The sequence below is a fragment of the Myxine glutinosa genome, chromosome 8 (genome assembly GCF_964187855.1).
Source record: "Myxine glutinosa chromosome 8, kmMyxGlut1.1, whole genome shotgun sequence".
Lineage (NCBI taxonomy): Eukaryota > Metazoa > Chordata > Myxini > Myxiniformes > Myxinidae > Myxine > Myxine glutinosa.
The window spans coordinates 47,039,807-47,064,227 of NC_136268.1; the positions used below are offsets into that span (position 1 = coordinate 47,039,807).

At 41.6% G+C, this 24,421-nt stretch overlaps 1 protein-coding gene across 3 annotated transcripts in view; it reads right to left on the bottom strand.

The window, feature by feature from the left end:
- Positions 1-17,700: 17,700 nt before the first annotated feature.
- Positions 17,701-24,421, bottom strand: part of ZBTB38 (zinc finger and BTB domain containing 38) — a 108,810-nt gene continuing 102,089 nt past the window's right edge. For all 3 annotated transcript variants that reach the window (XM_068124398.2, XM_068124399.2, XM_068124400.2), the window contains one exon: positions 17,701-21,102. In XM_068124398.2, the coding sequence (XP_067980499.2) occupies positions 17,815-21,102 (3,288 nt within the window). In that variant the 3' untranslated portion in view covers positions 17,701-17,814. The remainder of the gene's footprint in view (positions 21,103-24,421) is intronic.

Below are 24,421 nucleotides of genomic sequence, written 5' to 3' on the forward strand. Positions count from 1 at the left end.
TATCGTTCAACAGAGATGTCACAGAGCACGTCTGGTGGAAGTTTACATGAGGTTTTACACATGTTTTCTTTATTTTAATCCCTCTCTATCTTATCACAAGCATGACCCTCGTATTGTGCACATTCAAACACAATCCTTAAAGCTAACGAATCCCTATACTTGCTTACATCGAGATTGCCTTTCTACTCGCACGCTGTCCATGCTGTTCCTTCACAGTTCTATCTCTTCTGAGGTAATCTCCATCCTCCCCCATAAACGTAACAATAACATGAATATTATGCTTTTGTTATTAGAAGTGGTCTTGGAAAAACTCCATTGCTAAAGCTAAATTAACACGGATATACACCTCAACACGCAACCCCATTGGCGGGGAAAAAAAATAAAACAAATGAATTCGCTCCAACCTTCATGGTGTGACTCTTAGTCCTCCTGTCAGGTTTGGTAGAGATTGGGTAAGTAACGACCGAGTGTATCACGGTCAAAAATCGTCAGACTGACAGACAAACAGACACAAAATGGCGTATTTTAATTTGGTGATCACTGAGTGATTTGGAGTTGCCCAATCCTCGGTTCATTTCTGTATTTATTTGTATCAATCACTGCAGTCGGGCCAAAAACGATACATAGCAGGATATCTCAACATGTCATGGATGGATTTGGACGAAATTTGTTGGACAGGTTGTGTGTCTGACAAGGAAGAATCGATTCCATTTTGGTGAAGATCTGAATGTGGATTCGGATATGAGAATTATTTAATTTTCAAGTGATTTTTCACCATTGAGAGATGGGGTGAAAACGATATATATAACATGATATTTAAAAAGTTATGGACGACTTATGACTAAACTTGGTTAGGTTTGGTGACGAGAACAAACCGATTAGATTTTGGTTCAGGTCGGAATCCAGATCCGGCCTATCAGTGGGATGCAAAACATAAACTGTTCACCAGGTGGAGGTGTGCTCTCTACTGAGTGCCGTTCTCGTTTCTGGTAATATTTCATAGCCGGCGAAGCCGGTGTTGTGAATGAACGTGTACGTATTATGTTGAAAAGCCAGATTTTGCTGAATCCTTTGAGAATTTCGAAGCTTTGACGCACCAAATCGCTCCATGGAGGCCGCCATCTTGCGGATGTGGAAGTATGCATAAAAAATTGCGAAAAAGTTCAATAGGAGTTTGTTTCACACGTCTTTTTTTGATTCACAATCTAAAGTTGAAAAGCCAGATTTTGCTGGATCCTTTGAGAATTTCGAAGCTTTGACGCACCAAATCGCTCCGTGGAGGCCGCCATCTTGCGGTTGCGGAAGTGGTGCATAAAAAATTGCGAAAAAGTTCAATAGGCGCCCGCTGAACGACGTAACTTCCGGTTAGTGCACACTTCACGACTATGGGGCATTTTCGAAATTTTTCCCTTCTTTAGTGGTAGACCTAAAAAGCCGAATTAGGCCTCAATCCCATGCTCCCATGCTCAGTAGGTTTGTCTGATTTATGATGTTGTCCTGCACCTACCGGTATAAGCGGTTTACATAAAGAAAGAAAGCTCGGTTTGATTAACGACAGTCACACATTGCCTTTGAAACGGCGCTATCGTCTGATCTGTCGGCACTGATCTTACTGCAAGCTAACTTCTTCTGGTGGAGGAAGCCGCAGTGCCCGGAGAGAACCAGTCCTGACAGCGACTGAAGTTGGAAGACTACACACATACTGTGAAAACGTATGTTAAGCCCAGTTAAAATTTCTTAAAATAGGCCCTAAGCTCGCACATCGTATAGTTACTTCCTTAAGCTTCTTGTGACATTTATTGTATGTAAGTATTGGGGAGGACTGTCTGCTCTTCTCTTTTACCAAGTCTTACCAGGTAGGGCACAGGGGGGCATTAAGCTACAGGGGGCATTAGGCTCCACTACATTGTAAAAGCATTACATTTACCTTCAAGATTTACAATCTAGTGGAGCCTAATGCCCCCTGGAGCTTAATGCCCCCCTTTTCACTACAGTACCTACTACACCTACTTACTACCAACTACCTAACCTACTTATGCCATAGTGATGGGTAAAATAGTGGCAAGAGGCTTTGGCTTCGCCGGTTCATTGCGGCTTTACAGTCGGGTACTAGTATTTGTGTGAAATAAAATTACCTCTTTTTGCAGCGATGCAACATGCGTGTCCGGCTCTTCACATGTGTCATTTTATTACAGCTGCGGCAAGTTGCAGTGGCCTGAACACACCTTCACTTCCGATGGAACCAATTTGTCAAGTCCAGCAAGCGTGACAACTTGTGATTCTATAACTATCAGGGACACCTCTTCGTTTTGGTTGTACCCCCCAATGCAAGTCTGGGGCCAAATCTTCCCCATTCTTCCCTGCTGCCCGGATCCTAACTTTGCTGCTTGTTGGAGTCATGCGGCAATAAAAGAAGAAGAGGACAGTGGAAAATTAATCAGATGGAAATGGAACAATGTTTCACGTGTTGTCATTTCAATACATTCCTTCCTTCCTGAAGTTGCAGCTTGTGTGAGTAATGTGTCAATGCGGCACTGAAAGAGGAATTTAAAAATTACCTGGAAATGGAACAATGTTTCACAATATTTATTTTTCTTCCCGACTTTGCTTCTTGGTCTTTAAAAAAAAATTCCATTTATGTTTTTTATTTGAACTTTTAATAATGTTTTAAATAAATAATTTTTTACAATTGTTCTTTGAAACTTTTCATACTGTATGGGTGAGGGTACTATGACGTCAGCCCAATGTCGGGGAAATGTTTGATGGGAGCATTGGCCCAACGTTTGACAAACACCCCCTACAACGTCTGATTAACGTTGGCCCAACGGAGGGACAGCACTCCCTACAACGTCTGATTAACGTTGGCCCAGCGGTGGGACAGCACTCCCTACAACGTCTGATTAACGTTGGCCCAACGGTGGGGCAGCACTCCCTACAACATCCAATTAACGTTGGACCAACGGTGGGGCAGCACTCCCTACAACATCCAATTAACGTTGGCCCAATGGTGGGACAGCACTCCCTTCAACGTCTAACGTTGGCCCAATGGTGGGACAGCACTCCCAACAACATCTAATTAACGTTGGCCCAACGGTGGTACAGCACTCCCTTCAACATCTAATTAACGTTGGCCCAATGGTGGGACAGCACTCCCTTCCAATGTCGACCCACTGTTGGCCCAACGGGGAAAAATCACGTCGGCCCAACCTTTTTTGGACGTTGGCACAACAATATAGATGACGTTGGCCCAACGACAGCCCGACATTGGAACAGTACTCATTTCCAACGTCTGATTAACATTGGGCCAACACTTCATTCCAACGTGTGACCAACGTCTGTCTAACGTTGGTCCAACGTTGTGCCACCCTCCCTTCAAAGGTCGGCCCCCCATATAGTCGCCTGGGACTTAACTTCATCGGGGCGATGTTGGCTGGGCTATAGTTTTCGAGGTTGAACCAACGATGGGGATGACGCATGCAGCCCTTCAGAGGGAACATGAAGTCGGCTGTCCCATCTACATGTACTCACCTTGAAAATCTGAAGATGTTATTAGTCCCCTACCGGTGTACAATGGAGGGGACGATAGGTTTGCACTCCGTCCCTCCGTCTGTCAGTCTGTCCGTCCGTCAGTCTGTCAGTCCGTCCGTCACGCAAAGAACAGTTTTCCGGACTTTTTTTCTAAACTCTTAATGCTAATGATTTCAAACTTGGTACATGGTTTCCTCATGATAAGTTACAGATCAAGTTCGAACTTCACGACGTTTCGATCATTTTTGACAAAGTTATGGCACTTTGAACTTTGGTAATTTCCCCAACAGTTTTCCGGACTATAATTTGGAGTGCGGTAAGTCAAAGCTGTTAATATTCCTTGTTTTAACTCCAATTTACATTCTGTTTCCACTTTTAGTGAGAAGTAGGGATCTGTGCAACCATTCATGAACTTCATTTGGTGCAAATCGGATAATTTTTAGCCGAGTTACCTCAGACCGTGAGTTGGTAATTATATAATTCACACAGTGCAATACGTGCAGGCCACCCCACGGAGCGACCTTGCGGGCTTATTTTAACTCCGATTTACATTCTTTTTCCCCTTTTAGTGAGAAGTAGGGGTCTGTGCAACCATTCATGAACTTTATTTGGTGCAAATCGGATAATTTTTAGCCGAGTTACCTCAGACCGTGAGTTGGTAATTATATAATTCACACAGTGCAATACGTGTAATTTCCCCAACAGTTTTCCGGACGACAGACTGCCGGTAGGGGACATGTATTGCAGCGCAATACTCAGAATGCTTGTTTTCCAAATCGTGGTCCGTTAGACCAGTGCTCTGGTTTCAAAATCTTGCCTTCTCGAAAATTTTCATTGTCGGTCCAGCATCGGATTGATGCTTCATTCAAATCCTAGAACGGCACTCAGTAGCGAGCATACCTCCACCTGGTTGGCCTTATCACTCAATGGTGAAGAATCACTTAAAAATTATACCAGCCGGATCCGGATCTTCACTAAAATTGAATCGATTCTTCCTCGTCACACACCCAACCTGTCCAACAAGTTTCATCCAAATCCGTCCATAACCTTTTGAGATATCCTGCTATGTATCGTTTTTGGCCATATCTCCCAATGGTGAAGAAACACTTAAACAATTCTAGTAGCCGAATCCGGATCTTCACCAAAATCTAATCATTTCGTCGGAGTCACATACGCTACCTCTCTGCCAAATTTTGTCCGCATCCAACCACAACTTTTTGAGATATTTTGTTCACAAACGGACAGACAGACAGACAGCGGTGAAAACATAACCTCCATCCACCTTTGGTGGCAGAGGTAATAAAACTAAAGGCATCTGAAACTACAAAGGTGTTCTGTAAAACTAAAAAAAAAATAGGTGTTCTGTATAATTCTTCAGATGCTCTATAGAACCTGTCTATATACATTTTCTACAGTACTTTAGGACCAAATCTCTCGAACTGCTCCATATAAATTATATATAAATTTTATATAAAATTTTTTATTCCATAAAATCTGTCTAAAAAATTCTATAATACTTTCGGACCAAATTCCATAGAAATTCTGGAGAAACTATCAACTTTTACTATCGATTCTATTTGTATAGAAAATTTATATGAAAGTTCTATAGAGCTGGGTTCTATAGAACGTCTACAGAAATGTTCTAATAGATTTCTACAGAACATATTTTGTTACAGGGCGATCGAGCTAATGGTGCGTTTTTAACTAAGGCCGTTATAAGTTCCCATTGGCTGTAGTTTGAAAAAGTATGTCATACGTATTAAACAAATTCATCAGATTAAAGCCAGATCAGCCATGCATTCAATGATACAAGTCAAAAGGGCGAAAAAAAGAGTTTTGGAGTCGTTACAGCACGCGTGGGGCAGTTGCACCATCATAAACTAGGGTAGATCCATGCAGACAATACCTGTCACACAACCTACGTGCTGCCACGTCCAAGCTGCCACATGCCAACGTGTAAACATAGACCAAGCACCTCACAATAACGTGGGTTGTTTTGCTATAATAGATGTGCGTTAGATCCTGGGCAACATCGGGTACCTTTGTGGGAAGAGGGAGGGGAAAGGTGGGAGGAGGGAGGGGAACAGGTGGAAGGGGCAGATGAAGGGTGGAAAGAGAGCGGACTCAGCGTTGCCAGGCACCTTTGCTCGTAGATATATACGATATACTACATGTATACAATGCCCATGGAAAATCTACACCCCCTTTCAAAATTTTCACCTTCTGTTGCCTTATAGCCTGGAATGAAATTGTATTAAATCAGACTTTTCCACCTTTATTTACACATCGTAACCCACAACGTCCAACTGAAAAACAAATTATACAAATTTCAGAAAATTAATGAAAATACACAACTAGAATATCTTGGTACGTGAAAAAGCCGAAAGCCTCAACTCTGTGTTTGCGTCAGAATCTTGTGTCCCAAACCCATCCCTCTCTGTACCCACTGTACCCAGCTGCTCCTGGACTCTGTGTCCTTTCCTCCTGACAAGGTGGAGAAGTTTTTGTCAAACCTCGACTCTGATTCTGCAACTGGACCAGACGGCATCAGCCCACGGGTCCTAAAATCCTGCTCTGCCGCTCTATCTCACACTCTCTCTGTTCTCTTCACCCTCTCTTTTGCTCAAGGTCATCTGCCATCTGCTTGGAAATCAGCTAACATTACCGCTTTACACAACAAAGGTGCAAAAACAGATCCTTGCAACTACAGACCAATCAGCCTGTTCCCAATTAATCAGCAAGGTCATGGAATCCATCATCGCTTCCGACATTAAATCCTTCACCTTGTCCAATGGCTTGATCTCTGATCATCAATTTGGTTTCAGACAAGGTCATTCTACTCTGGACATGCTGCTTCTGCTGTCTCAACAATGCATGGAGGCCCTCAATGCCAAACAGGAAATCAGAGCTGTCTGCCTTGACATATCACATGCCTTCGATACGGTCTGGCACCCCACTCTGCTCACCAAACTCTCCTCCTTTGGTATCCATGGAAATCTCCATGAATGGCTCGCAGACTCCCTCTCCTCTCATAGTAAATGTGTCTACCTCTCAACATGTCGCTCTGAATGTCGGTCTTCCCCGTCCTCTACTTCCTTCTACATTCATTTCCATCACTCTTCTCAACCAGTCACTTTCATCCTTCCTCAACACATGACCAAACCATCTCAACCTGTTCCTCTTCACAGCATCAATCACAGGCTCTATTCCCATCATTTTTCGCAATTCATCATTTGTCTTCCTCTCTCTCAACGATACTCTGCACATCCATCGAACCATTCGCATTTCCACCCTTTCCAACTTTCGTTGCTGCTCTACGTTCATTACCCATGTCTCGCTCCCATAAATTATAACACTTCTCACACATGCAGCATACACCTTTCCCTTCAGCTTCAATGACACTCCCCTCCTCATCAGCATGCCTCTCTCTCTCCTCTTCTCTCATCTCCCCTTCCTGTCCAGGTTGGAGTTCCCCAAGGCAGTGTTCTGGGCCCTGTGCTTTTTCTGGTCTTCATCAATGATCTCTCCAACTCTGGAAGATCCTCTCTATATCTTTGCTGATGACTCCACTCTCTGCCGCTCTATTCCTCATCCCTCAGATCAGCAGGCAGCAGCCTCCTCACTCTGCAGACCTGTACAAAAAAAAAATCACAAACTGGTCAAACAAGTGGAACATGTCTTTCAATCATGACATATCTCACACTCTCACTTTGTCTCTCCGAAAAGACCGTCTGGAAAACCCTCCTATCTACTTTCTCCACAACCCTCTCGAAGTTCTGTCACTCAAGCTTTTGCGTCTCGCTACCTGCCATGCTCTTTCCTGGGAAAACCACATTTCCAAGCTGGCCTCCCTAGGGCCAGTCACTGACTGGGCATCCTCCGTTGTGTGAAGTCCTTCCTTGGCACTACTGAGCTTCTCACCACATACAAGGCTTTTATCTGCAGCTTGATGGAATACTGCTCTCCCCTCTGGGCAGGTGCTCCTGCCTCACACCTAGCTCGGCTTCACGCTACAGAAACCAAAGCTTTTAGAATCATTGGTATCTCCCACCATGAAGCCGATTCTGAGGGCCATTCACTCATTCACTACAGGCAGGTAGGCTTTTTTTTGTTTGTTTTTTTGGTATACAAGATCGAAGCCCGTGTAAGAGCTAATATTAATCACAAAATAACAAACGGACACATAAAACATGATAAAGGGAGAGGGAGACAAAATGGGGAGAGAGGAAAACACACAAGTACAACAGCAGAGAACAGGGACATCGGGAGATCTGTGGGAGGGAGAGGGCTTGGGGGGAGAGGGCAGGGGAGGTATAAAACACATGGCCACTGCTAGGACTTCCAGGAAAGAAGTCGGTATTTCAAGGCTGGTGGTCTTTCAGTCTTCTATCGACTCCTCTCCGGCCTAGCTCCCCCAGCTGTCTGTGCTGGCCCCCAAATAAAATACTACAGGTCGCACAAGATCTGCCAGCAACCCTCTTATGGTGAAATTGCCAAAATCAAGACTCACTGCTCCCCTTCACTCTTTCATTCCTCTTTTCTCCCGCCTCTGAAACAAACTCCCACACAGTCTTCAATCCCACTCCTCCCTCCAGGTCTTTAAAACAGCTGTTCACCACCATCTCTTATCTTCCCCCATCCAAAACCTTGATCTTTTCTACCCCCGTCAATACACCCCAAATCCACCTATTTCAAATTCCGTTTTATTTCTTGAGTCCTTGCAGTGTCCATTTGTTTTATGCTACCCCACCCCAGCCCTCTCCCTTCCACAGATCTCCTGATGTCCCCACTGTTGTGCTTTCCTCTCTCACCCCCCCCCCCCCCTTCCTCCTCTTGTCTCCTGCTCGCTTTATTATACGGTTCATGCGTTTCTGTTTTTATGTTAGCTCTTATACGAGCCTAGACTTTGAATACAAAAAAGTAGCTGGGGCATGAATTTGGCCTGGGTGCCAATTATTAATTTGCCTACCCTTCATGAAGAACACCGTGGGATCGTTGTACGTCCACGAACTAATTCCGGCAGACAGGATGCCAGTTTAACGTTGTGGCTTGTTCAACGGGCTAACCACAGACATGGCTCAACCTATCCGTTGTTGGCCAAGTTATAGACAGCAGTTCGAGATACTTCTTGAGGCAGTAAGAAAGAGGATAGTTGGGATTGGAAGTGGCTAGTTGGGAATCTGCCTCCCATGCAAATGTTGGGATTGGAGGGGAGGTGGACGTGTCACACACATGTCCCATTGTGGTGAATACCATGAATGTGACTTTTCAAAATAACCCCACATCTAATTTGTGTCACATAACATGACTGATCCTGCAACTGTACAATTGAGACTTGAAACCTTTCAAACATTAAAACAAACTCAAAATGTCTCTCGGTGCCAGTATAAACATTTTTATTCATTCAAAGAAGTGTGTGGTGCCCAACAGCTGTGAGTTCTGCAGTAAGTGTCGTCATACAAACAAAACTGATCCCATAAACAAAACAATTATTCACTCATTAAAATTGACCACCAAAAATCAGAAGACAAGAATAAAGTCAGTCAAAATATTAGAAATGTTTATTGCAAACAAAAGTTTTAAATAATAATAAAAAAAGAAACGAAAAAGTGAAAGCTTCATCTCGTGTTGGAATTTCAAAGTCGGGCATTTATTTCCAATCCCAAAGCATTAGGTCAACTTTCAAAGTTAACAAGAACAGCTGAGTCAATACAAGTGTATACATTTGTTTATCATGGGCAAATGACATCATAACAAAATGGCAGATTTATCAGAGCAGGACAAGTAGAGTTTAGTTTAAATAAAAAGTGGATCGAGCACCAGCTGGACAGCAAAAGCAATGATGTTCACATGTTGCAATTCTCAAATTTGTCATCAGCAAAACATGTGGGTATCAAAGATGGGAGGAGAAGGAGCTGCTAAAACAAGAGCATTTTACAAAGCAGATGGATAATGACATCAGTTCAAACAATGTGCTCTTTCATGAGCCAAGACCTCTGTTTAAAAAAACAAAAACAAAAAAAAGCACACACACAACTAGTTATAGCAAGCAAGACAATACACGGACTTCACGATCAAAGAACTGTCTGCATCTTTTATTCTAAAGTGAAACAAAAGGCAAATTCAAGAAATAAAATTTAATCTACAAGATCTGATCATTATTGGATTTTCCCTTCACATCCTTGGATTTTAAAACGAGCCAATATATATATATATATGTGTGTCAATGACGGGTGATGGGATTTGATATGACGGGATGGCCACAGAACAACTCAGTGACGGTATGGTACTGGAAGCGCCGTCCACCTAGCTGGTATCAAATCCTGGTACATGATGCTGCTTCAAGGACAGGTGATGGGATGGTACAGGAGTTTATAGGACATAGGTATGGCCATAGAACAATCCAGTGACGGAATGGTGCCAAAAGCACAGCCCACTGGAATGCTGTGATGTCTCCAGCATGGCAAGCCAAGAGAGAGAGAGAGAGAGAGAGAGAGAGAGAGAGAGACAGAGAGAGAGAGAGAGAGAGACGGAGAGAGAGACGGAGAGAGAGACGGCGAGAGAGGGAGACAGACAGACAGAGATAGAGAATATAGGAAACGAAAATAGACACAGACACACAGTCCTTTTATTTAGATTGATGCACCATGAGGCAGTAATTGAAACTAAGGGAATTTCACATTTTTGTGGAAGCTTCCATGTCTCAGAAATTGGTCATCAAGCACACACATGATGCTACTTATACATGTGAGCACACTACAACCATGCACCTGGTTAGTGGTGGATTTATTTTTATTCACTTGAGGATGTGAAGGGAAAAACATGATAATCAGATCCATTAATCATCAGTTTTGAGAACAACATCTTCGCTTCACTTTCAGTTGATAAAAGCATTATTTTGAAAAGGTTCTGTCTGTTCTGCCACATCCTATGAAAGCAAATGACTGATATCATCAAGATGAGTTGTTTTATTGTTGATATCAAGTGAAGAAGAACAAAAACATACCTATGTTGACTTTAAACTTTATTTTGAAACAGCAAATCGTTTGTCTACTTTCATTGTCCCGAAGTGTTTTGGAAGGGTTTTCTTGCGGGCAAGAATAAATGACAAGAAATACAAAATAAATACTTTAGTTTTATCAGAAGATGCAACATTTTCTTGCCAAGACGATTACTTATTACCCATTAAACCGATTAACTTAGAAAAACCCATATTCTGCTTTTGTGCATTCGCAATGGCATTGTGAACACCAAAGATGACGTGTGTAGCCCAGGAGTTCGTCGTTCAAGTCCAGTGGTCGTTTCATAAACACACTATGGCAGTAGCACAGTGGAAATTAAGGGGCAAAACAACAACAAACAGTTGATTGCATTCCTTTGTTCTCTACATTGAGGGCTTCACTGCCATGATTGCCATTGTATATTACGAGACAAGCACAAACAAACCATGTTTAATTCCATTCATAATGTTAAAATCGTGCTTTGCAAAAGAACAACAAAATATTTCAAATAAAAATAAAAAGAACAGAAAACAGCTTTTCTAATGTATTTACACTTTACAAACCCAGGCACCATTATGAAAAGAGCGAGCGCAACCATTAAGACGGGAACGCTGGCTTGTTAGGAAACATCCATGTACAATAATTATACATCGTTGGAAAGTGAATTATTTATTTATTTATCAATCAAAGTACTTCAAATAGATGTGTGCCACTAAAGGTTGCACTTCGAATGCATGTCAACCCAAACAGACTGTTGCACAGTGAGGGCAGCTTCTCTGATCTCTGCCGAGTTACAAGCACTGGATCCAAATGTCCCAACAAGAATGCAATTTGTTGCAACGTGTTGCATCACCCCTGTCAATAAGAATTTTTATCAAACCAAGTTCAAATCAGCGCGGGTGCTTATTACAACCATTTTCAAGTTCATAACAGAATTTCACATGCATAAAAAAGGTTCCACTGAACATCGAAGGAAATAAAATAGCAGGAAAACGCATAATTGGTTGCAGACTAGCTTTATCAAAAATCATTGAGGGCCAACAAATGTGGAACAACAACCAGAATATTAGTACCGTAATTCTCCAAATATAATACGCATTTCTTTCCACTAAAATTTTATCTAGAAGTTGGGGTGCTTATTACACATAGTAACAATATATATACAGTCACGTGAAAAAGTAAGTACACCCCATGTAAAGTTTTGACCTTTTCAACATATTTCAACATACAGCTATTTGATCTTCATTTCAACAATATTGATAGATAAAGGTGATATAATATAACAAATATCATGAAACATTTACATTTTGTTGTCCATTGTATAATCTAAATAAACATAAATGCAAATTTTGCATGTGGAAAAAGTCAGTACACCTCTACATTTATCACTACTTCAAATACCTAAAATTAGAATCAGGTGGACCAGCTCAGGTGCAAATGATTAGAACATAGTGAAAGAGGATCTTGGAGGAACCTGTCTTATTTAAACCTCAGACATTTAGTTTGGTTTGCTCTTTGTTGTTGAAGTGTGTGACGTCACCCATGCCTAGATCAAAAGAGCTCTCTGAGGCCTTCAGAAAGAAGGTTATAGATGCCTACGAGTCTGGGAAGGGATTAAAAAGATCTCCAAATAATTTGAAATCAATCATTCGACTGTCCGGAAGATCATCTACAAGTGGAGAAGATTCCAAACAACTGCCAACTTGTTCAGGCCAGACCGCCCCAGCAAGTTCAGCCCGAGAGCAGACCGCAACATGCTGAAAGAAGTCTCGAAGAACCCCAGAATGTCATCACGGGACCTACAGGTAGCTCTTGCCACTGTTGATGTCAAAGTGCATGAGTCTACCATTAGAAAGAGGCTGCACAAATTTGATCTACATGGGAGGTGTGCCAGGAGGAAACCTTTGCTGTTCAGAAAGAACATCAGGGCAAGACTAAAATTTGCCAATGAACACCAAGGCAAAGACCAGCACTTCTGGAACAATGTGCTCTGGACAGATGAGTCAAAAGTAGAGCTATTTGGCCACAGTACCAGAAGACATATTTGGCGAAAACCAAAGACAGCATTTGACCACAAGAGCCTGATACCAACTGTAAAGCATGGTGGTGGAAATATTATGGTTTGGGGCAGCTTTGCTACATCACGGCCTGGGCAGCTCACCCTCATACAATCCACTATGAATTCTTCATTGTACCAGAGGGTGCTTGAGGATAATGTGAGGCCATCTGTCAGAAAGTTGAAACTCAACCGAAGGTGGACCTTGCAACATGACAATGACCCTAAACATACCAGTAAATCCACCAAGGAATGGCTGAAAAGAAAGAAATGGAGGGTTCTGGAATGGCCAAGTCAAAGCCCGGATCTAAATCCCATCGAGATGTTGTGGGGGGATTTGAAACGAGCTGTGCATGCAAGAAACCCCTCAAACATTGCACAGCTGAAATAATTCTGCATGGAGGAGTGGGCAAAAATTTCTCCCAGTCGATGTCAGAGACTGGTAGACAGTTATAAGAAACGCCTACTTGAGGTTGTTTCTGCCAAAGGGGGCAATACCACCTATTAGAGCCAAAGGTGTACTTACTTTTTCCACATGCGAAATTTGCATTTATGTTTATTTAAATTATACAATGGACTACAAAATGTAAATGTTTCATGATATTTGTTGTATTATATCACCTTTATCTTTCAATATTGTTGAAATTAAGATCAAATAGCTGTAGGTTGAAATGTTGAAAAAGTCCAAACTTTACATGGGGTGTACTTACTTTTTCACGTGACTGTGTATGTATGTATGTATGTATGTATGTATGTATGTATGTATGTGTGTGTATATATATATATATATATATATATATATATATATATATATATATATATATATATATATACACACATACATATATATATATATATAATTTTATAAACAGGAATCAAATTCCTGCGAGGGGCCGAGTGTGAAAAATTCTGACAACCCGGGACTCGAACCACGGACCTCCATTGATTACGCGTCAGCAGCCCACTGCACTATTGAGCCAGCCGTAATCTCCTCAGAATTTTACCAATATATATATTGGAGCCAATCCAGAACATCATTTCTGACGTGTTGTGAACGATAATGCTTCCTTAAAAAGAATCCACATTTAAGAGAATTTCTCTCATGAGTTGTGTATTTTTTTTTTTATCGGCCTAACTAAATGAAAACAGTGACTTTAAGCACTGGACTAAGTGTTAGTACTTGACCGTAAACAGCCAACGAGGGCATTATTGAGACCGGCTTTTGATCTCATGTTGTATTTTTAAATCGGTCTTATAAAATCGCAATGGTCATCTTTACATACACGCAGTGCGGAAATGTTGCAATGGGTTTTTGAGAACGTTTATTTTGCCGGCCATGATTTCAAACGTAGCAAGCGCAAAGGCAAACTCGCAATTAGCAACTTAACGGATACTCTCCCATTATTGTCATCAAAGGGTTACTTTGACCACAGTATTGCAAAAGTCTAGGTGCGTATTATACATGGTAACAAGCAAATTCAATACATTTCATAACAAATTTGGGGGACGTGCATATTATATTCGGAAAAATTACGGTAATTGTCACTCCATCGCTCTTCCTCGTTTTTGAGAGGAAGTTGGAGTGAAGATGAGAAACAAAGGGTCGGCGTTAAGAAAATGAAAATTGACAAGAGGAATGGGAATACGGTGAAGGGGTGGAGGGGAAGAGACTATGTAGACATAAAAAGGACAACCATTAATCTAGGTAGATAACTTTAAAGATGGATGATATTGATTGCATTTCTGTGAAGGTACGTAGCCGAGTTGACATGTCTTCTCACGTAATGTCCTCTATCATTGCCCTTACCTTGTTTGTTTTACTTTACAGCCATTAAACTCACCTGGAGAAAATTTTTATTCAATTTTTACACAGCACTGGCAGGATAAATAAGGCTTGAACATTGCATCGCTGAGGACGAAAACGTCAGCAGGGGTCGAATGGTGGGGATCCTGACCATATTTCTCAAGGAAGTATACCGTTACTAGTCCTGATGACATCATTGTGCTCTTACTCAAAAACTTTTCTTCTGCTTCATATCCTCCTGCTTGCTTCTCTGCTCTTTTCCAGGTAATTTTCTGTGGGCCACCTGCCTATGCATCATGGAAAATCGCCAATGCTACTCAAATTCATAAGAATGGTGCCAATTTTGACCTTCTTGACTTTAACCGGCCAACTTTATCCTATAATTAGGAAATAGATGGAATCGATAATTGCAGATCTCAAGATTCATCTTTTCTCCAACTCCCTGATCTCCACATTGGACATGCTGCTAGTGCTATGTCAGCAATGGATGGATTCCCTTAACATCAAACAAGTGGTCAGGGCTATCTCACGAGGCATCTCCCATGCATTTCACTGTCTGGCACCCTGCCCTGATTTCCAAACTGTCAGATAATGGTATCCAGGGATCCCTCCTTGACTGGCTATCAAATTTCCTATACAATAGCAAGCAGCACATTCCTTTTGATGGAATATCCCATGCTGTATATTTGCGAAGTTTGTATGTCTCAGGGTAGTGTTCTGCGACAAATCGTGTTCTTGATATAAATCAATGACATGTTTTTGTCACTGGAAAATCCATTATTTTCCTTTGCAGATGTCTCCACTATGTACAAGATAGTTCCGCTCCCCTCTTCCTGACAGAATCCTTCTATCATAGTCTGCAGAAAATAATAAATTGGTCATCTGTCTGGAACATGTCTTTTAAGCAAAGAAAGACTCAGGATATTATCACTTTGTCCCTCCATAAAGACTAATTCTGTGGTGAGCCTCTGGAAGAGATATAGTCTCGAGAGTTCCTAAGACTCACTATCAGTATAGCCTATCTTGGAAAGATTATATCTACAAACTAGTGTCCAAATCTGGGCACCACCTCTGCAAGACCACGTTGTTCCTCTACCCTATTCAACTTATAAAGATGTACAAATGTCATGGAATATGACCCTCCACTGTGGACTGGTGCTGCTGATTCCCATTTCCACCCCCCCCCCCCCCCCCCATCCCCTATCTCCCAATCAGATACTGGAATCCAAATCCCTCAGTGTCATTGGAATCTCACATCAGGAAGCTGAGTCTCAGAGTCTGCTTCTTACTCAATGAAAGCAGGTTGGTTGACCTTGTAGCTTTTTTTACCAGATTTATTCCCGTCTTTCTCCTCTTGCCCTTTCATCTCTGCACCGAGCCTCTGCCCATCCAGATTTACATGTACTCTTCCGGGAAAACCCTTTCCGTTACCCCACTCCAAGTTTGAACTCAATGCTCACCTCCATTCTTTTACACCCCTTTTTATATTTTGTGGAATGGTCTTCCTGAGTCTGTTGTTTCAAGCTCTTTTGTACAGGACTTCATATCCGTTGCCTACTGCCACCTCATTGTCTTCTGATTTTCACTGCCGATTATTTCCCAGTTCTCATCTTTCTGACACATTTTCTCTCCTTGTGCTGTGGAGCAACTCTGTTATCTTCCCAATGTTTTCCCTTTGTCCCTCCCTATCGATCAATTCTGCTCTTCCACGACCCTCAATACCTGTATAAAAATCATTTTACAGGGATAGCATTACTAAGTGCAACAAAGATACTAAATGCACTTTCCTGTATCACCTTGTAGAGAAATCAGCAGATACCTATTTGCCTACAAAAATACTACAACGATGTGGGAAGCACAAACACGTGTACAGCACAGGTAAAATAAAAAAATAAAAACTTCCATCTTTTTATTTTATCTTCACAGGAATGGTAAAATGAACCAACTACATTCTGGAAAATAATAAAACGAGTGACGTTGGGCTTTGTTATATCAAAATTGAACTCTACTAAAAGGCATGACAAACAAGACAGACGCCACAACATTTACAAATCCTATCGCATGTACAACAGTTGTCTCAATAAACCAAAATTTATCTAAACTATGTTTAGCTCAACAAATAATATATATATATATATGTATATATTTACAAGGTGCACTCAAAACGGCTGCCATGTATTTCTCTAAAATAAACAAAACATAAAAGCAAGTGATTATTAAGTAGAAATTATATTTAGACAGTGATTTATTTCAAAAAAATCCTCCATGAGAATAGAAGCTCTTCTTTCGGGCCTGTTTTTCAGCAATGGTGGTTTCATTGCCACGGTAGTGGAAATTGTGGTTCGGAAATAAGTGAAAAATTCATAAAGCAAGGTTTAGATATTTCCAGAACTTAATAAGAGTCTAACCTCGTGTAATCAATTTTGTAATAAGGCAAAAATTTGGAGAATAATGCAAACATGAGAATAAAATTGTTAGTTATCTGCCGTAAAGGATCACAAGAATGTGCCGACATCAGCACCTTGTGATCCTATATGGTGGGCAAGTCGAAACATTTTATTACCGTGTTTTTATTCTCTCATGCCACCAATGCAGACTGCTACTTTTGTGCTGGAGTTGGTATCTGCAAAAAATTGTTCAACTGACAAAACTATCAATAAATTTTGAGTCCACCTCATTTATATAAATTATCATTTCCTACAACAAAAAATATGTTCAGAATAAGGAGTTTGATAACTTAAATTTTTTTTGCCAATAACATAAATATACTTTAGGGATAAAACGGAAAGTTTTGTAATTTGAAAAATAAAAATACAAGGCTGTTGAGCTTAGAGCAATGTACATTTTGCAAGCAAACTGGAACAGTTAATTGTGTGGTGTGTCACAAATGTACAAATTCAAAAAGGTGAAAAATGGGAGTTGATGCAACAGTCAAAATTATTTATGAACTATGTCTAAAAATAATAATAATTATTACATTTAAAACAAATATTATATCAACACAGGTGGGGAGAAAAAAAACACAAAAAGGTCACTTTGGTTATTAAACAAAAATAATAAAACAGCAGATATAACACAAACCACAGGATGTGCAAAATAATGAATGTTTAAAAGCATCGAGTCCTCCTTAATCCATTTGCAGGTGACTCGTGGTGAGTCGACAAACATGCAACATGGCTTTGGTGGACACGCAAAAAAGTGTCTCACCAAATAAACTTAGCGGAAACATTTGGGACGCCAATAAGGAAAAACTGATGATAGTTAACAAAATATTTGGGGATAATGATGCAAAAGAAATTGCTAAAGACACAACAAATGACAGTTGTTGAGCAACGACGAACACCAAATTCCAGAGCAATAGGATGATGAGGGGGAAAAAATAAGCAATTGGGAGCTTAACAGAAAATTAAAGGCTGATGGTGATATCAAGAGGCCTGTGGTAATGTAACAGAAAGAGATGAGGAAGGTTCCGTGGCATCAGCTCGATGGCAACGCTGGTGCTGCACACGTGCTGCATTTGTTTTGAGAACACGTGGACAGAAGAAGCACTTGAAGCCACTTAACTTATCGGCATACCCATCCACCCAGTGCCAGCCGTAGTGGCATGCAAGCTCTTCGGCGTGCGCAAAGCGATCCTTACACAGAGAACAGGTGAAGGGCAGATCAGCTTGGGGCAGTGGAGAGGATGGTGATGAGTCTGGAGTCCTGTTAGCTTGCTTCTGTGAAGCATTAGCATCAATTACAGCAAATGTGTCATCTGGATGCTGTTGTTTGGATGACTGCACTGCTTCAGGTTTTGTAATCAAACCGAAATTGGTGCTGCCTTCAAGATTTCGTTTCTGCTGTTTATCCTTTAACTGGCTGCAATGCCAGAGGTGATGATCTGAGCGTAATGCCTCAGTGGATAGCACAATATGACAGTAATTACAGCTGAATAAATTCCCATAATTTCTTTCTATGCTAGAGTTGTCTCCATCTCCATGACCTACAAACACATTGTCTTTCACTGAAGTGAGCCCTTTCACTTCACTAGGTGTCTTGATTTGCATGCATTTATCATTGCAGTTCAACTCATCCAGTGCAGAATGTCGGAGTTTTCCGCTCAACGCAAGTTCACGACCAACCAAAACTTCCACTTCATCCAGCCTTTCCTTGTGGCAAACAAACTGGTGTTGAAGCCAGTGCTTGTGCAATGGGAACACCATATCACAGTGAGGGCAATGGTACAATCCGTGAGAGTCATTTAAATGAAAACTGGAATTGTTCAAAGTAGGCAAATCTTTCAACTTAGCAAGTTCAGAATTTGCGTCAGCAAATAGCAAGTCAGCCGCACCATTGTGAGAGCAAGGCTCTTTGAAAACACCAGTGCTTAAATCAAGACCTTGTTTGATTACATGACCTTGAAATGCGGATGAGCAAAGCTGATTTGGTTCTGATATTAAAGAATTAACACAGGAAACCATTGGACCATTAATTTCTTGTCCACAATTGGATATAAACTTGGACCCTTTTGAAATAGAAAGGTCCAGAAGCATGTTTGATTCTTTTGCTTGAGATGACCTTTGGTCTGTACCTCCATCTGCTTGTACTTTGCCAATTTGAAGCAACTTTTCTGCAATTGCAAAATCTTCAGCCTTTCTATCCGCTTTCAAAGCGATGGGACAAAGGTTTTCATGTACGGCATTTGTTAGCACATCCCTGCTTTGAACATTGTTGAGCGCAGCTGAAACCTGAGCAGCAACCTCGCTAACATTTCCACCTTCAAGCCCATCAGGTATTCTTAAGTCTTGGTTAATTATGCCACCTGTGGACTGGAATTCCAGAAAAGGATTGGGAGGAAGACCTGATATGTTGCTTTCTGAAATATGGAGCATGCTGCCAGGTATTACGGATAAGCTTCCAGTTGATGCATCTGTAAATGCTGACAATAACACATCTGTAGTAGGGGAGGAAACAGCTGTAGATTGGAGATGAGAAAATTGTGTATTATCAACGTTTCTTTGCCAGCTGCCACAATGGCCCTGACCCCTAGCTACCTTGTATCCACGACGCTTTGACTTGCAGTTATCATATGGCCTCCAATTGCCGTCACGCCATTCGGGATCACTATCAACATCACCACCCTCATGTAATGAAAATGGATACTTTGGCTTGCCGTAATAACTTCTGCCATCGGCATCAATATGATAATCATTAGAGTCGTCACTTTCGCCATAATAGTCATCATCCCTTTCGCCATTTGGTAAAAGTTTTTGCTTCCGAACACGTTTAGATGGTGGCCGATCCCCGATATCTGTCATTTCTATTTTGTCATCAAAACTGGTAGTGGCCTCCATAGCACTGCTCCACTCCATTGCTCCATTGGGAAGGCAGGAAGCTCCCTCACCACTGTGATGTTTATCAAGGCTTAAATGAGGGTCAATTAATCCAGGTGGCTCACTGGTCATGTCCGTAAGCAAGGAAGGTGTGGCCGGATTCTCGTGCGGAGAAAGGCGATAGAAACGTCGGTTTATTTGCCGGGGCAGAAGACGATAAAGGCGAACGACAGGTCCCGATGGTGAGCCTTTGGTAGGTGTTATTCCATGTGCAGTACGTTGATGTGTGCGCAAGAAATGATATGTAAGAAATGCTTCTGCACAAAAAATGCACTGGTATCGCCGCTCATCCGTATGCCACACTTCATGCTTTGTGCGGTACTCCGCAAGTGCAAACACACGGCTGCAGTAGCGGCATGGGTACTTTTTTCGCCAGGAATGTACATTTGCATGTCTCTTGAGACTCGTCAGCTGCACGTAAGATCGATGGCACACTTTGCAGCAGTAGAGCATCTGTCCAGCGTTCATACGCATGTAGTGCTCAGTTTGCGATGAAAGAACCTGCTCTATCCTATTCTCGCTTTCAGATGTTTCAGGAATCACTGTGTTTGTTGGTAGTTGCTCTGAAGTAACACTATCGATTGTCAGCATTAGAGACTCAGGTTCTGGGATAGGAAAGGTGTCCTCTTCCTGCTTGACCATTTCATCAGCTGGATGTATTTGTATTTCTGTTTGAATTGGCTCTACCTGTGCAACTGAAACAGGAGGAGGTCTTGGTGTTGAACATTTGTCGACAGTGGGTGTCATTTGTGAGTTTTCTACTCCACACGGATGCACATTAAGCAAATGCTGACTCATAAAAGGCAAGTGACAGTGCTCACACTGTACCAGAGCCTCACCATGGATAGCCTCATGCTCTTTGAAGGCAGCTTCATTATCAAACACATCCTCACAGAAGTTGCATTGGTAGGCAGACCGTTGTGAAAAGCGATGCAACCAGTAATGAGCCACAGCTGAGCGCATTTCTGGTGTCTGGACAAAATATGAATGCTCAAGTGCCAAGAAAATGTAAGCTGGAGACATTTTATTGGGCACTTCGTCACCCACCGTCTCATGTGGGACATCCAGTGTCACAGTCGGGACATCCGGTGTCACAGTTGAAGGTTCACTGTTGATGGATGACGGATCATAAAATTGCTTATCATTTTGAGGCTGGTGATCTGTTGGTAGCAGTTCACACTGTGCAGTTTTGTTTAGCATCGGGTTCCTCTCTGACACCGACGTGGTACTGGAAACATTAACATCTGTCCTATCCTCAACACGTTCAAAACCATCATCCTTTTCACGCTTGATGATCCGTTGATCCAAAGGAAGCGCTGGAGGCAAAGCCACCTCACCCTATAAAACAGAATTGTGTTAGAGTGGAGAATGGAATTGTTCATTAATCAAAACCAAAAACAGCTTAATGGAGGGCAATGTAACTAATTTGAGATGCTGCAGCTACATATCCTAGTAAACAGTTCATCCATACGATAACAGAGCCGTTTGGTGTGTGTGTGTGTGTGTGTGTGTGTGTGTGTGTGTGTGTGTGTGTGTGTGTGTGTGTGTGTGTGTGTGTGTGTGTGTGTGTGTGTGTGTGTGTCCAAGGTGCCCAAAATAGGCCAACCCCTGCTCTGCGGGGAAAAATGGCCTCTAAAGGTGGTTCTTTGTCATCAGTCTTGTATGTGCTTTAAGGGGGATTTGGTATCACAATACCAAGAAGGCGCAAGTTTTGATACAAAGGACGAGCCCCGAATATTCGAGAACGCTTCCCATTGATTGATGGCTGAACCGCCACTCAGTGTGAGCCAGAAGGAACAGGGTGGCGTCACAGGGTGGGGCGTCATGGGAACAAATAAAAGCCCACATGCACATACTGTCTTGGTTCGCTTAGTCCAGTTCCCGCTCAGTCTGGTTCTCGGTTCCCGCTGCGTTCTCTCAGCTCAGTTCTAGTTGGTATTTCCAGAATCTAGAGATTTTTCTCAAACAGGATCTGGGTGTCGTCGAATGAGGTGCCAAGTAAGGTGTGCCCAGTTCAAGGAGCCTGGGAGAGTTTGGAATTTCCATCTCTTGCCTGAACAAGTGCAGTGTGCGCTGGGCCCTCTGGCAGGGCGGTGGAGTCATTGGCTCCGGAACAAACTTTTACGGTGTCCGAGCAGGCATTATCAGTCCTGTCTCTTATTCTGGTCTTCCTCCTGTGGTGTGCCAGTGGGCACATTAAGGAACATTTCGATAAGGACCGACAGTTTGAACGATACCCAGGCCATGTATTTCATTGTAAATAGAATTGTGTTGTTTGTATGTGTGTATGTGTGATATATATATATATATATATATATATATATATATATGTATATATATATATATATATATATATATATATATATATATATATATATATATATATATATATATATATATATATATATATATATATATATATATATATATATATATATATATATATATTAGGGTGCATCAAACGCCCTTAGGTTCTTGGATTTTAATGTCTATTCTCTCAAATGTTACACTTGTTGGTAGAAGTATGTATGCAAAAAATAAATGAAATCAGAGGTGGTCCTGGGTGGCCACCGGCCACTTTTATATATTTAGGGCCATTTTCGGGGCCGCACTATGTAAAAATGTTTGATTTTGTTATTTTACACCCAAACCTAGTCATGTTTGGTATCAAATTGAAGGTCTTGATGAGAGGAATACAAATATAACAATTTTATGCAAAAAACGATGGTTTGATAATTAGTTTGTATTTTTACATGAATGAAATCGGAGGTCTAATCGTGGGTCCCATACTAGTAGTCTAATAATATCCTTTATTTTCTTTCAGATGGCAGATAAGAAGACCAGATTAGCAAGTGCCATTTTTGGTCTTGGCAATGCTTTTACAGAAGCAGATGGTACATTGACAGGAGTCCGCCTCCCAACTTGCCGGCAGGTTCTTCGATGCGTGATGTGGTACATCCAGAAAGAAATATGTGAAGGCAAACAAACTCAGCCACTGAAATGGAAATCTGCCAGCATCGTCCTTATCCAGCTGAAAAAATTCTACACTAAAGCAAATATTCCTATGCTTTCAGACCATCAATGCTGCAAACTAATACTTGACCTTCTTAATGACAATAACAAATTGCGTCAAATACCTGTTTCTCGCCGAGAATCTCCAAGCACTTTGGCTAAGTTGCAAACCATGAATGAACGTCTTGATAAGACCTTTGGTGTATGGACAAAAGATGCAATGACAAACATTAAGAATGAGGAAGATAGAGTATTTTTAGAGTCAATGAAATCTGACAGAGTAGCCTCATTTGGTGGTGTTGACAAGAAGAAAGTTGATAAAGATCATAGAAAAGAAAAACGCCTCTTAGCGGAAGCTTCAAGACGAGAACGTCATGAATCATCCAGTGTACAAGAGATGACAATTAGTTCTGTATGCTCTGATGATAGTGACTCTGCAGATAGCTTGGAAGAAACTGAAGAAGAGGCGATTCCAGAGTTTCAAAGGAAGCGTAGTCACCACAGATCAACATATGCAGGTACATCTGCCTTTATTCCTCATGATATTCTGAAAAGACATTCAGTTGTGTCTGTTGCTACTCGACTAAACATAACTCCTGTTCAACAGGTTGCGCTCACCAAAGCTGTAATTCAAGAGGCAGGAGGTGATCCACGTCGTGTGGCCAAGTCGTACTCAACTGCTGATAAGGCTCGACGATCAATAACAAGTGCTATCGCCAAAGATATTCAAGAAAATTGGATCGCCCCAACAGCTGCAACACTTCACTGGGATGGCAAGCAGATACCAACGCTCACAAACAAGAATGTCAAGGAAGAAAGATTGCCAGTGTTGGTTGGGAATGCCACTGATGTAAAGCTACTGGGGGTGGCTAGATATCCTCCTGGAAGTGATAGGTCATCAGGTGACATCATTGCCGAGCACACTTACACGTATCTACATTCATGGAAGTGCAAACAATCAGTTGTCAACTTATGTTTTGACACAACAGCATCAAACACTGGACACGTTACAGCTGCCTGTGTTACCATTCAATCAAAACTGGACCGTGCTCTTCTGTGGTGTGCATGTCGCCATCATGTTGGAGAGGTAATCCTGGATCATGTGTTTGACGTTCTCAAAATTGAGGCATCAAAGTCTCCAGAAGTATCTTTGTTCCAAAAATTCCAGAAGAATTGGGAACGCATATCGCATGCAAAGAATGAAAGTTTAACCAAAATTGACATTTCCATGTACAATGACTATGCACAACAGCTGCTTTTATCCTGCAAAAACAAGGTTTTAAGCACAATCCGCACAAGCGCTTCATACTGTAGGGAAGACTACAAGGAAATGGCACAACTCTGCCAGGTAGTCCTCGATGATGATGTCACAAAACAAGGAACACTCCACAGACCAGGGGCCATGCATAAAGCAAGGTGGATGTCAAAGATTCTTTATTCCATCAAAATATGCCTACTTGAAGAGCAAATTTCTCTACTACCTCGAGGAACTGTAACAACACAACATCAACAGAAAAAACTGAAGGAGTTTGTTGTTTTTGTTGTTTATATTTATTGTGATTGGTGGCTCATATGTCAGTCTGCTTCAAATGCCCCATGGTTTGATTTGTGCTTTTACAAGACTCTGCTCAACTATAAAGCTGTC